Raw genomic sequence first — 13,501 nt, forward strand, 5'->3', positions numbered from 1 at the left:
ACGTGTTGACAATTTCTGAACAATCGGTATCTTGTATGGGTGCTAATGGAGATCGTTGTGAAAAATACGTCGTTCTGATCGTACTGACATCTGCAGAGAAGCGTCATACTTCGTCACATACTGTCTAGTTGATAGATCACCTTACCCTCTGAATGTTTTCACGGGTTCGTATTGTTCTTTCACTTCGACCCGATTTATTTTTTTACAAGGAGTTATACAAGCAATTTGTCTGATCTTATTAATGGATTTCCTTATCGTGTGTCGATCAGGATCGGAAATGATGTCTCGATTTCCTCTGTGTAACTAGACACTTTCACTATTTTTAAAATATATTTTCATAGTAAGCGCACCGTGAGTTGCTGAACAACGCTTCATCTTGAAACAAGTGGCATACAATTGTACAGCTGGCACGGTGTATGCAGTCCTCATTGCAGAGTCCGCAAAATCGGAAAATAGTAGTTGAACGCTGCCTAACGTTTATTTCATTAAGAACTCTATAGTATAGCGTAAGGAATTTCTCGTGATGAAATCCACAAGAGGGGGAGGAGGGATTCTTGGACGATCTTTCGAACACATCTGACGATTTTGTTCATATATATATATATATATATATATATAGATAGATAGATATTATTATTATTATTATTATATTAATAGAAATAGAATTAGACACATAGTGTTCTTCATTACAAAGTCCTCAAAGGACAATTTATTCTTTTTTTTTTCTTTTTTTTTTCGGGCAGTTTTCTTAAGTACAAGGCAAGTGATTTTGTTTATATGTTATAAGTAAATATTTCATTAAGTTAATAATGTGAAACGACTTCTCCCAAAAAGCTCCAGAAGGGGTAGTCATTTTAGTATTGTGATAATGTTTTCACTATTTTCTGGTAAGTATAAGTAATTCATTTTCTATTCCTTTCTTCCAACTATATATATATATATATATATATATATATATATATATATATATATATATATATATATATATATATATATATATATATATATATATATATATATATACAGGGTGTTAATGAACTATAACGACAAACTTTAAGAGGTAATTCGTCACATGAAAATAAGAGAAAAAGTTCATATGGACCTATGGCGAAAAGTGCATAGTTTCAGAGCTAGGGCTGTCCAAAATCGCGAAAAAGTCAAATTTCAAGAGGCCCTATTTCGAATTCAGGAGACTGTGGATGGTGGTCTTTATCAGGATAAAGGAAGTCACGTATACGCAATCCTAAAATGCATATTTCATTAATGTTCAATGGGTGTACAAATTATTCCCTGCAGGGTGAAATTCCCAGACTTGCCGTCAACCTAATTTTGAGATATGCTCTGACTTTATGATTGGTCCAAATTAGGCAAACGATAAACCTTGATAGCAGTGAACACGGAATCCTTTGGCACGATGTCGGAAGTGGTAAGGGTCGTCAGCAGCACGATCTCTCGTACTCGGGAAAACACATAGTGCGATGTTTCCTTTCACGCTTAAAAGTGAAGAAAACGTGAAATATACCGTGACGAAATACATATCACACGTTATTCCGAACACACAGAAACATGTAGCTGCCGGTTCCTAGCACTTCTGCCTTACCGCCGAAGCATTGGATGACCATATTTGTAAAGGTTTACCTCCTGCCTACTTTGGACCCTTCTTGAAATCAGGGTATATCTGAAAACTGTATTGAAAAATATCTGAGAATTACACCCAGTAAGTAATATCCTCTACACCTATTGACAATTGATGAAATACGCACATTTGGATTGTGTATGTGTAGCTTAATTTACGCTGATAAGAACTACCATCCACAGTTTCTAGAATTCGAAATAGGATCCATTGAAATTTAGCTTTTTCGCAATTTTGGACAGCCCTAGCTGTGAAACTATGCACTTTTCGCCATATATCCATATGAACTTTTTGACTTTTGTTAGCAACAAAATATATGGTTTTATTTTATTTATTTATTTTTTAAATCTTCCGTGAACAAGTTTCTAGGGGAAAATCGAATAGTAAATACAAAAGATTTTTAGGAATCAGTTACAAGTAAATAAAATAAAACTATATGTAGTATTGCGGGACATAACTCTCCCGTTTACAGACACAGACAGTTTTCTTTTCCCTCCAACGTTTTAGTGATTCCTTCATAACGAACAGGAATTTTTGATGTTAATTCATACATGTTTAGCACACAAAACATTCTCTGCAACTCACAACTATGTCTGCTATACAACCCAGTAAGCAGAAGCTCCATTCCCCACAAAATGTCTGTTACAAGACAACAATCTGGCTAATCACCACACAGAATAATAGAAAACTAAACTTCGATTTTTTCTCTGATCAAAATAAATTACCTTCAAGTCGGAATCTAGAAGATATTTAATTAGTAAAAACAATCATATGGCTAAAAATTACCTGCAAAACTTCTCTTCCGTGACAGATTTACTCCTCTTGGAACTTACATCTTTGCCTGCAACTTCAAAAATAAAGGAGCAAGCATTTGTTTTATTAAAACATCTGAATGAGGAATATTTCTCCTGTCACCTTGTTTGAAAATAACCCCCAGTAATTGCAACACTGAATACAGTACTCCAGTATTTATTTATATAGCTAATGCATTTACTGCATACTGCAAACAATTACTGCATGAGATGTGAGTAATCTAAATTGGTGTAACCTCTCTGTAACGGATATATCTCATTTACGGGTAAATAACCATGTCCCATTGATGTTCGTTATTCAGAGGTTTCACTGTATTAACTTAAACGCAACAGTAGTCTTTTCTTACATATGTACAATTTTATTTAAATCTTGTATACTGTTCTTTCCAGAGAATTTCGACGCACTGAAAGATTTCATGGCTCTAGCTAAGAGGCAACTACAAAATTCGGTGCCGTCGTTAAGGCCTAATCTGTCTACGTTGCTTAGCCATCATTTTTTTAGTCAGGACTTCATAGAAATCAAAAGTTTCTTAGCGGATCTTCCACTCAAGAGTGAAGGCGATAAAGATACGTTCTTTAGGTAATTATTAACCAATTTTAATTATAGTATTTGAAAATACATGGCATTACAAAATATTCTGTATCATGAAACCACACGACGAAGTGATCAGATGCATACCTAATAACAGAAAAAAAAGCAGCACTTACCAAACATCCAAAAATCCACGCAGACGTTTCAGCGGTATTTTCTGCCTTTTTCAGTGCGAGTCCTCAAACAGAAATTATCGTTTCTTGAAGAACTATACTAGTGATGATCTTTCCTTCACCCTAGAGCGTTATTTATGTTAGTGATTGTAGCTACAGATTAAGTATTATATAGATAAGTTACAAGAGACCTATTTTTGTACTCGAAGTTATCTCCTAGTTAATAAATGATTTCGGTCAATATTGTAACCTTTATCGACATACTGTCTGACTGTTCACTGTACTATGAGGAATGATCGAAAAATACAAGGTTACAAAGCCTATTATGGCTTATGTGTGAGACATAGCTAGAACATCGATACAACTGATGGTAGAAAACACTCAACACTAGTCTTTGATATAATCACGTTTTTTGTTCGAGCACTTTTCACAGCGGTAGATGAGATTTTCCATACTGGTTGCACAGAAGTCAGCGTCTAGCCACTGTGAGTCAGTGGATTTGATATCACATGTCAGATAATGGTGACCAACCATGTTCTGCTTTAGAGCAGGAAAATGGTGAAAGTCACTCGGGGCTAGGTCAAGATTGTAGGAGAAGCTTTAGTCGTTCCCAGCGAAAACGCGGAATACACTCAGAAGTTTTTTCTTCTTCTTCTTTCTTAATGAAGTCTCACGTTATCATCCAGAAGAACCACGAATCATACCACATTGGAGGAGACCAGGACGTTTTGGTCTAACGGCATTACGCAGCTATGTAGCGTGAGGAAAAATTTTTTTTTAAAGAAATTTTCAAATTGTAGAAATTACTAAACGGATGCAAAATTCCTTGGATTACCTGATCACTTAAGTAGCTCTGTCAACAGCTTCAAGCATAGGAACATGGCTACCATCCGGGACCTCCAACTCCTACCACATGAATATCGGGAAATATCCTTGTCCCACTTAGGTACAAAACTAGTATGCTTGGATTACACTGCAACATAGCTGTCGCGAATCAAAATCCCTTTAGAAATATCCTGGAGAGTAGTTTAATGAAGATTCTTGAATGTCATTATCTTTCCATACAAACCACACACACACACACATATATATATATATGGTTAGCATTTTCTTTCTGAGAATACATAAACATAGTAATAGACGATTCTTACAACTGTTATGTGATAATTTATAACCAAATGTTTCTAACTCCTCTCCATTTAGCCGGGAAAACCATAAATCCGGCTTACTAATTGCTGACCGGCTTTACACACTCCGTCTTCTTTTCTGCGCGGTAGATCCGGATTTGATTCCCGATGGGAGCTTATGTGCGTTTGGATTCACATCAAGCTATACATCCACGCCTGATAGCGTCGATTCTGAATAGAATGCTAAACTAGAAATCAGCCAACCCTTGTGATCACAGAATCGACCGATCTGAATTAACTATCACCAAAAGTGCTATGGGATGTACTGATACCACTTTTCCGCCAGTACCGATACTTTTGGGCACATTTCTTATACCTATCAGGAATTTTCAGAATAATGAAATCAGCATTGTAATAGGGTATATTAGATATAAAGCAGGGATGCAAATAACCACTCGCTCACTCGCCCAGGGCGAGTGGTTCATCGGTGCGGGCGAGTTATTAAACAGTAAAGACTATACAAATCACGATTGAGACATGGAATGTAGGCTAGTAGCTTTTTTCTTGGGCTAGTAAAATTTTGTTCCTTATTTGCATTCCTGATATAAGGCCAAAATTTAACATACAAAGGCAAAAAGCAGAATTTCATATTAGGTTACACACAAAAAATGTATTTCCTCTAAATTTAATCCAACTCTCATAAAATGTACTAAAAAGCAGCAAATACTTACATAGTGTCAAGTTAATTCTAAGAGTCAGTGATTGATATTTAGAGTGATAATGTACTTTGGTAGTTACATTGCATTTACTAGTCTCTATTACACACATACAGTGGGAGCGATTGGACGTTAAAAGTGGGGGAGCAATACATGATCTGAATAATTTGTATATCAATGGTAGTTTTCCTGATTGTTTCTAACACTTTGTTTGACAAAAGGTTGTATAATTAATAGGATAGTATTTTTTCAGTTAAAATACCGTATTTCGTATTTCATACTTTATTAAGTAAATTGACAAGAGCAACGCAAGTAGGTACTAGCCCTTTGTACTCTTAAACGACGAAGATCTAAGAAGAGATTTGATTCCTTCCTCATTAACATCTTAAAATTCTGTTTGGAAAATTGTGTGATTTGGCCAGTGGCCAGTTAGTGGCCACCGGTCACTATTTGGTACAAAAATGTTCACCATCCTCTTAGGTATTGATCAAGACCAATATCATGTCTCTATGAGCTACCATTCCAAAATATTGACCAAAAAATTTCAATTTCGGGAGATTTAAGAAGCCATATCTCGAGAATTGTAAGTCATAGAGAGATGATATTGGTGTTGATCAATATCTTTAAGAGGATGGTGAACATTTTGGTACTAGATAGTAACCGGTGGCCTCTAGCCAGCTGGCCACCGTTCCCCAGATATTGGCCAAAAAGTTCCGATTTGGGAAGATTTAAGGAGACATATTTCGGGAACCGTAAGTCATAGAGAGATAATATTTGTAATTACGGAATATCATAAATGCTGTAGGCAAAACAATGAAAAGGGTAGAAGTTGTTTCTTATTACTCTTTTTAATCAATATTTCTTACTATTAGAAAGAAGAAAAGACATTTTAGGAACTGTCGATTTTTGTGCAATTAAAGAATAACTTGTGAAAGATTTTTCTTCTTTTGCGAAATGTTCTCTCAGTTAGTTTCAAAGCGACTGACTAACACATCGAGCCCTTGTAAGAAGAAATGAAAGTACGCTGGAATTATTGCACTCTAAAAGGTTAATTTTTGGGCAGTTTTCCTTGGCAATTAAAACGCAATTCATATAGCTTTCTTAACTCAACGGGAAGACAAATAACCAATACGCACTCACGCAACGGCAAATATTATATGGCACCATTTTTTTCTATGAACCAGTAATACGTACAAGAACTTTACATTTCCAAATGACACTATATACATTGAGGGGGCATTTCAAAAAAGTAGGGGGCAACTCCCCCTTAATCGCCGTCCGTGCATACATATAATGCAAACTGATACTACCGTTATAAATTTTTATTGTTTGAAAAATTATGTGTGGTGAACCAGGTGTTGCTGTGTATACCATAAAAAAAAATAATAGGGTTATTTAATCGAAGTCGAAAACGATAAAACTATTTATTAACTTTAGAACTAATTGTTTTTAACCAGTAAGTAGGAGAAAATAATGACAAAGTGAGCGTCTTGTGGGTTTCTTCCGTAGCATTTTCTTCGGAATCGAAACCTCTATATCGTTAGAGATTCAAATAACGGGTCTGCTATCCTGACCATGGGCGCCCGAAGGGGGAGGGCAGGGTAGAGCCCGCCTCCCCTGGCTTACGGAAATATATACGTAATATAGCAAACCACGTATATTAAATACCAAACGTAATATAGCAACCATGGAGTGGACCCTCCCTAGAAAATTTTCTTCGGGAGCTCATGGTCCTGACTGAGGACCTTTGGCTTTTCTTCACCAGTATTTTGGCATGGAGGGACCAAAAATATCAGTTGAGTACGAGTAGTGCAAATCAAAGGCGTACACATGCACAAAGAAATCGATTGTACAATTTATAATAATTTAGATCAACTATGTCTAAAAGAAATCGATGAACTATAAGTTTCGCTGTTAATATTAAACAAATTGAAAATAGTTCGGAAAATGTATCGGTAAATATCGGTGTCCATTTGCCGATACTGATACCGATATATCGATACATCCCTAGAAAGTACTTTCTTATGAATAGCTAGCGATTTTTTTAAAAAAAATCAAAACAATCCCTATCAAGTATAGAAAATCTGTCGTGAAGAGAAGAAATTTAAGTAAACGGACTCAGAAAAGAGTAAGAGAAAAAAAGAACAAATCGCAACCACTCTAATCAATGACATTATAAAAATCTAAAACTTTCTACTTTACTCCCTCTCTCTCTCTCATCTTTTTCTTCTATTCTTCCTTTCGATGACGTCACCACTGACTTACAAATCTAAATAGCCAAACAACGTTACCTACGAAAGAAGCGAAATAATTAACCTTAGCGCCACCGTTTGTGCCACAAATGTCAACAAGTACTACATTATACAAAGGAATATAATTATAGAACATTAAAATTGAAAGAGTGGAGGGGGAATAAAGAATTACAAATGAAAATAAAAGCGAACGAATTTGCGGTATTTATGTTAGAAGATAATTCATTCTGGCAAATTGTAAATCTACATTCAGAAATATTGATTCTGCTATAGTGTCCTGATTAGTAGTTATTCATTTATGAAGAAATATACAGCTGAACGTAAACTTAAAGAAGTGGTAATATTGAAGCCTGAATGCTGTATCGTAAACACACAAAACTACTCATTCCACAACGTTTACATTTTAACTAAGTTTATAATTATGATGCTTTAACGAAAAAGTAAAATTCATAGTTCACGTATCAAGTATATTACTCGAAAGGTCATAATAATGTAGTTTTTCAAATAGCGACAACTTTTTAGATAATTCGCACTGAAGAAAGCGGAGAATCCCGCTAAATTTGCTGAGTGCTGAATTTTGTAATGTATGTTGGATGTTTCGTAAGTCCTGAATTTTGTTTTGTTATTCTATATCATATTTAGAGAAAATTGATCCGTATATATATATGTCTGATTTTAAATCTTCATCCCTACGTCGTAGCACTTCCACGCCAGGTTTTCCGTGATACAGATTCAAAAACAGTGCAGGGAAAATGGATGTGCATTGGAATCAACGACATCAAGAACAAAATTAATCGACATAAACACCGTGATGTTACAGCACATCGTTCACCCATTAAGGGAAGGTAAAAAAACGACATTGTACTGCGGTGACTCCACCTGTTGCCTCGGAAGTTGCGCCGAATGGCCTTTCAGGATAACCCTCCTATACAATGTGTAATGGCAAGACCATCCATGTGACATAGTCAACTATGAACCGCAGCCTACGTGACAAATTGAAGCTCCCGATGTTCTTATTGCGGCCTATCGGAGGAAGAGAAAGACCCAGTACAGGCGCCTCTACGAACGCCATCTATCCGGCGAAAAGTAGAAGTTTGTTGTGCCACACTCGATGAAGCACAAATTTATCTATCAGATTGTGGCAGAATTCGAATCTCACACCACATGAGACGCAAACAACCGTCCTGACTTCATTCATCAGTGCAAAGCAAGTTTCCCGAAGGGATTTCTGGTTGTCGCGGAATACTGCTGTGAAGACAAGTTAACGATTTGGCAGGTGAGTAAAAACTGCAAAATCAACTTCGCGTTTTATTAGCATCATGTTCTCACACCACTGTATACAGAAGATCTGCCCCGTTTGTATAAAAATGCAATAAATCAAGTCCATGTGCATATAGACCATGTGTAATGTCTCATTACACACGTTCCATTCTACTTATGAGATTTCTGCAACAGATGGGGGCAGACACCGACATCCAGATATTTCCTCCTAGGGCATACCAGTGAAGTCATCTGATGTCAGTCCAATGGATTTTTTCTGGTTTGACCTATTGAAAAGAACACTGGCATCTCGTCGTGTCCCCACTGTTTGTGGCCTCTGGAAAGCCTGCCAGGAGAGGAGTGGCTCAAGATTCCAGTTCCTTTATTTCAACAGAGCCTCCTACGATGGAAGTTAGGGTACAGGACTATTACCAAGATACTTGGTGCTCACATCGATGGTAACCGTTGGTATTCCCATGATTTTCCTAAGGTAAGTGAGATGTCGAAATCAGACACATACCTACGGATCAACCTTTTGTAGTAGTATTGTATACATATATTTTTCAACCTGAACCAAATCTCGGAAGGTAATACAGATCGCCCCCAGAATGCAGAAAGATGCTAAGCGCCAAAGCGCAAATTTCTTAGGAGATGAATAAAAACGAAGGAAACCCTAATTAATTTCGATTTTTTCTTACTTCTAGAATTCAGTTTTCACTGTGGGGCCGCAGTGGCTCAGTGGTAGAGCGTTCACCTCTGGTGCTTGGGGTTCCAGGTTCGATCTCAGCCCCCGCCAAGTGAACTTTGTGGTGGACAAACACCGTGTGCGTGGGTTTTCTCGGGGTTCTCCCGTTTCCTCCCACTTTCTTCATTCCACCATTTCATTCATTTCTCATCTTCACCGTCTCCTTTAGCCTAACCGGCATAACCGTGGGACGTAAAGAATTCATTTCATTTCATTTTCAGTTTTCACTGCAGATCTTTCACATTGTCTCCTTTCTGCACAACATTAAACATAAAATGGGTAGTCAGGATATGCACTTAGTTGGAAATCAAGGAAATGGCGCTTAGCACCTTTCTGCTTTCTGGGGGCGATATGTTTTCTTTGAACCAAGTGTTCGTAGAAAAATATATGTAGTTTTTGTTTTTACCGTAACGATGCTTTTCTGTGTACGTCTATCCTGATCACATTTTGTAATCCATTTTTGACGTAATTCGATTGGGTAGTTGGCATTGTGCATACGTAGTGTATACCTGATCACAGTAAATTAAAGTATTGAATAGTCTACAAAGAAATCCCAACGTGAGCATAAGAAAGTCAGTATAAAAGTGTTTACATAATAGTTTTATGGCAATGACAGAAGAGAGTTAGAAAACAAAGAGAAAAGGGCTATGGAACAAAGTATGGTCATGTGACACAGCGTTCTCCATATGCAATGTTCTGTTGAAATATTTAGACGGAAAAACATGTTGCCAGATCCGAGCATGAGTAGATATCAGTTGTTGCTCGTTGAAGTTTAGAGCTTCTTTTCAGCACCGAGGCTATGTGAGAGGTGGGCCTACAATTTAAAATGTAAATCCAAGTCACTGTAATACGTTCCAATTTCTCCCATCGGAAATCGAACTTGGGATCCCGTGCACTAAAAGCTCACGCTCTAAGCACTAGATCAGCGAGGAGGGTGAATACATGTCAAAGACGGAGGACGAGAGAGGAGGCAGCTCGACCTGCAGAAAATAACTGCGAAAGTCTGAAGATATAATAGCTATATTATAAAATAATGAATTTGTTGTTCCAGTCAGCACCGAGGCTGGATGATATATGGCTTTACAGTTTAAAGGTTGAATCTGAACCACATTATACGTTCAAATTCTTCAAGGCTTTCCCAGTGGGAATCGAATCCGGGACCCCGTGAACCGAAGGCGCATGCGCTAGCTACTAGACCAGTGGAAGACCTTGAAACAATGGAGAAAAGAGAAGTATCAAGATACCGAAAAAGAAAGATCGGATGATAGAGTGGTAGGGAAAGTGGAGACAGTGTGGGTGAAGTAAGTTGGGGAAAATGAAAGAAAAATATGAAAACAGAAAAGTATTAATAATAATAATATAAGTAATTAATGTGAAAATAGTGACATTAGACACTCATTATTTTTATCTAAAATATTTAGAGGAAACAATGGAGGAAGAAGGTTATAGGCAGTTTTAATTCCGATTTAGAATTGGCAGGCCGAGTGAAAATGCATATATATATTCCCATCTCTTTTTGTGAGAAGAAAGGAGCGTGAATAGAGGACTTTCAGAATGAAAATATTATAGTTCCCATAAGGATGAGTTGTACTGTTTCGTGTATTCGCATAAGAATAAATGAATAATCTGGGTATTGCAAGAATGATCATTGATAGAGTTGGGATTTCTCCGATATGAAAGGCAAACAAGTTTTGCATGGATTTTCGACACTGGCTAAACACGGGGAATAGGATAGGTTTTAAGGGTCCAGCTGTCATAAGTAGGGTATGAGGGTTGGGGATAATCAATTTGAGAATGTTGAAAATTGTAGGAAAAGCTCTTAAATTTCTAACGATGATGTAAGTATAGAAAGAGCAAGATTATTGAATTTCTGTGAAGAATGATGGTTAGGAGGTTTTGTGAGAGATTCGAAATAGTCAATTTTTCACAGAGAAAGTTTTTTGCTTGCTTCTTTCCGGGCAGGGCCGACCTTAAACACCGGGGAGTAGAGTAGACGCACTAGCGCGGGACCCGATTGAGAGCAATCGATCCAATCGACTTAATCCCGTTGTTTTGGGAAATTAAAGAATCGTTCTTTATTCATAAATACAAACCTGCATTGAACCTTGATTCTGGCAACATTGATCGAACTTGGGTACCTACCTTTGATACATACTTTGGATCTGGCAATAGTGGCCTAACATAGACACCGCGTTCTTGTTTATTCAGTTCATTCTTTTTTTCACTCTTCTCCGTTCATCTCAGGATTTTTCTGTACGTTACTTTTATATAGTGGTATGTATTCCTGGTTTTACTCCTTTTATCTCCTTTCCGTTTTAATCCTTTTTACCTTACCACTGTGGAAGGAACCAGCTGAGAGTTCCGAAACGTCAAAATCTTTAAATTTTTCAAAGGAGGATTCATTGGTAAGTAGCCAATTTTTTGTTAATTTTGAATATCCCCCCATTCGCCTATGTAATTATAAGTAAATGAATAGTTTGTACTAAGTTTCCGGACATAAGCAAATATTTTCTGAATTTAATGGTGCAGTAGTTTCTCTACTTTTTACGTTTACAACTTCTGTTGTAAAAAGAGATATGTCCAGGGAGTATTCTACACACCCCCAAATTTCCTTACACGCACTCCGGGGCGTAAAAATATTGTTTTCTTTGAGTTTGTGTAATAATGTATATAATTATTCTGTGCACACCCTCTTTTATTTCGAACATCCCACCAAGTAAAAGTTTCTGACGTTCTTACTGATTATGTTATGTGATACTACCGTGAATACCGAGATGGTATCGAATAAATCAGCCTCAGTGCGACTTCTTTGCGTATCCTTTCTCTTATTATAGTTATATTAAAAATACAAAATCAGAGGACAAACTTTGCCCTCTCCTGCGAAAAATCCCTTGGATGTATTTTTTAAAAAAATCAAGTTATGAAAACCGAATGTATATTAGTGCGTACTAAATAGGTGGGTGCTTATGAAGGTTTGTCTTCTAAATCGAATAATCCAATGGCAAATATGTCATCGATCTTCCATCAGTTCCTTAAGGTTTGTGATCCTCTCATCACCATTTCATATGTGTGCAGACGATAACGATTTCAAGCTGATTATAACTTTCATAAGGAGCTACCTACCATGTTCTACCTATGTAAATACTCAATATCTCACTTCAGCTGCATCTCGCAACCAGAACAAGAAGACGTACACTTGCGTTATTGACGGCATCAATATTGATCCTGATCATGATCAAGTCAACATACTCAAGAATCTTCTCATCAAGCAGAATATTATTTTTCACAAGTTTCGCAACTTTTCCATCGTGGATCTACGCAATGTGTACGATTATTTTCGTATGATCCTCAGCAAGTTAGTGCATTCATTAACTTCGTCATTACTTTGAACGGCAAACACATTAAAGTCTCACCATCTCGTCGCGCCCGAAACCGCTCCCATGACAAAATTGCTGTCAGTACGGTCACACGACCTTGAAATGTTTCAATGACCGTGTCTGCTATCACTGTGATGAAACACATGAAGAAGCCTGTAAGCAATCTCTCAACAAGGACTTATGTGCTACATGCAAATTGATGCGCCACTGCACTGAAGCGAGTACCTTCCCGCAACGACCGTTCTCTGTCACTACGTTCCGACCTCCTCGAGTCATTCTGAAGTAGTAGTGGGCACAAAAACGGTTTTTAGGAAAACCGAAACCGGTTTTTTGATTTTTTTAAAAAAATCTGTTTTTCACCGAAAGCGGTTTTCGGTTTTCTCCAAAAACAGGTTCAATTTTTTTACTGAAACCGGTTTTTCTCCGGTTTCGGTATATTGATTTTACGGCGTTGTAACATGCATCGAGAACACAGATGAAAGAAGCTCAAAAACATGTGTAAATTCTCATAAAAATGAAGTGCAAACCGAAATAGACATGCTTAAAAACTAATATGTTTAAAAATAAAACTGTTTTTGTTGTAAACAAATGCGGAGAACTACGAAACTCTACTCCGATGGGAAACAGAATCAAGTTTTGGAGAAAACCGAAACCAGTTTCGGTGAAAAACCCAACCGGTTTTGGAGAAAAACGAAATAATCGGTTTTTTTTTAATTTCGGTTTTTCTAGAAACCGATTTCCGGTTTTTTATTTAAAAAACATTTTTGCCCATATTTAATCCAAACTCAGTTTTACTTCAAAACAAGCAAATCTCAAATGGCCCTATAGAGAGCCAGCTTGCTGTCGAAGGTGCTCAAGTCTCATCAATCGAAGA

At 37.0% G+C, this 13,501-nt stretch overlaps 1 protein-coding gene across 1 annotated transcript in view; it reads left to right on the forward strand.

Annotated features, from left to right (window-relative positions):
- LOC145690253 (protein-associating with the carboxyl-terminal domain of ezrin) overlaps positions 1-13,501 on the forward strand; it is a 107,652-nt gene that overhangs the window by 55,913 nt on the left and 38,238 nt on the right. Inside the window, exon 6 of the mRNA XM_081764974.1 lies at positions 2,836-3,025. Within this exon, the coding sequence (XP_081621100.1) occupies positions 2,836-3,025 (190 nt within the window). The remainder of the gene's footprint in view (positions 1-2,835; positions 3,026-13,501) is intronic.

The sequence above is a fragment of the Thermobia domestica genome, chromosome 7, assembly GCF_964235325.1.
Source record: "Thermobia domestica chromosome 7, izTheDome1.hap1.1, whole genome shotgun sequence".
NCBI classification, from domain to species: domain Eukaryota; kingdom Metazoa; phylum Arthropoda; class Insecta; order Zygentoma; family Lepismatidae; genus Thermobia; species Thermobia domestica.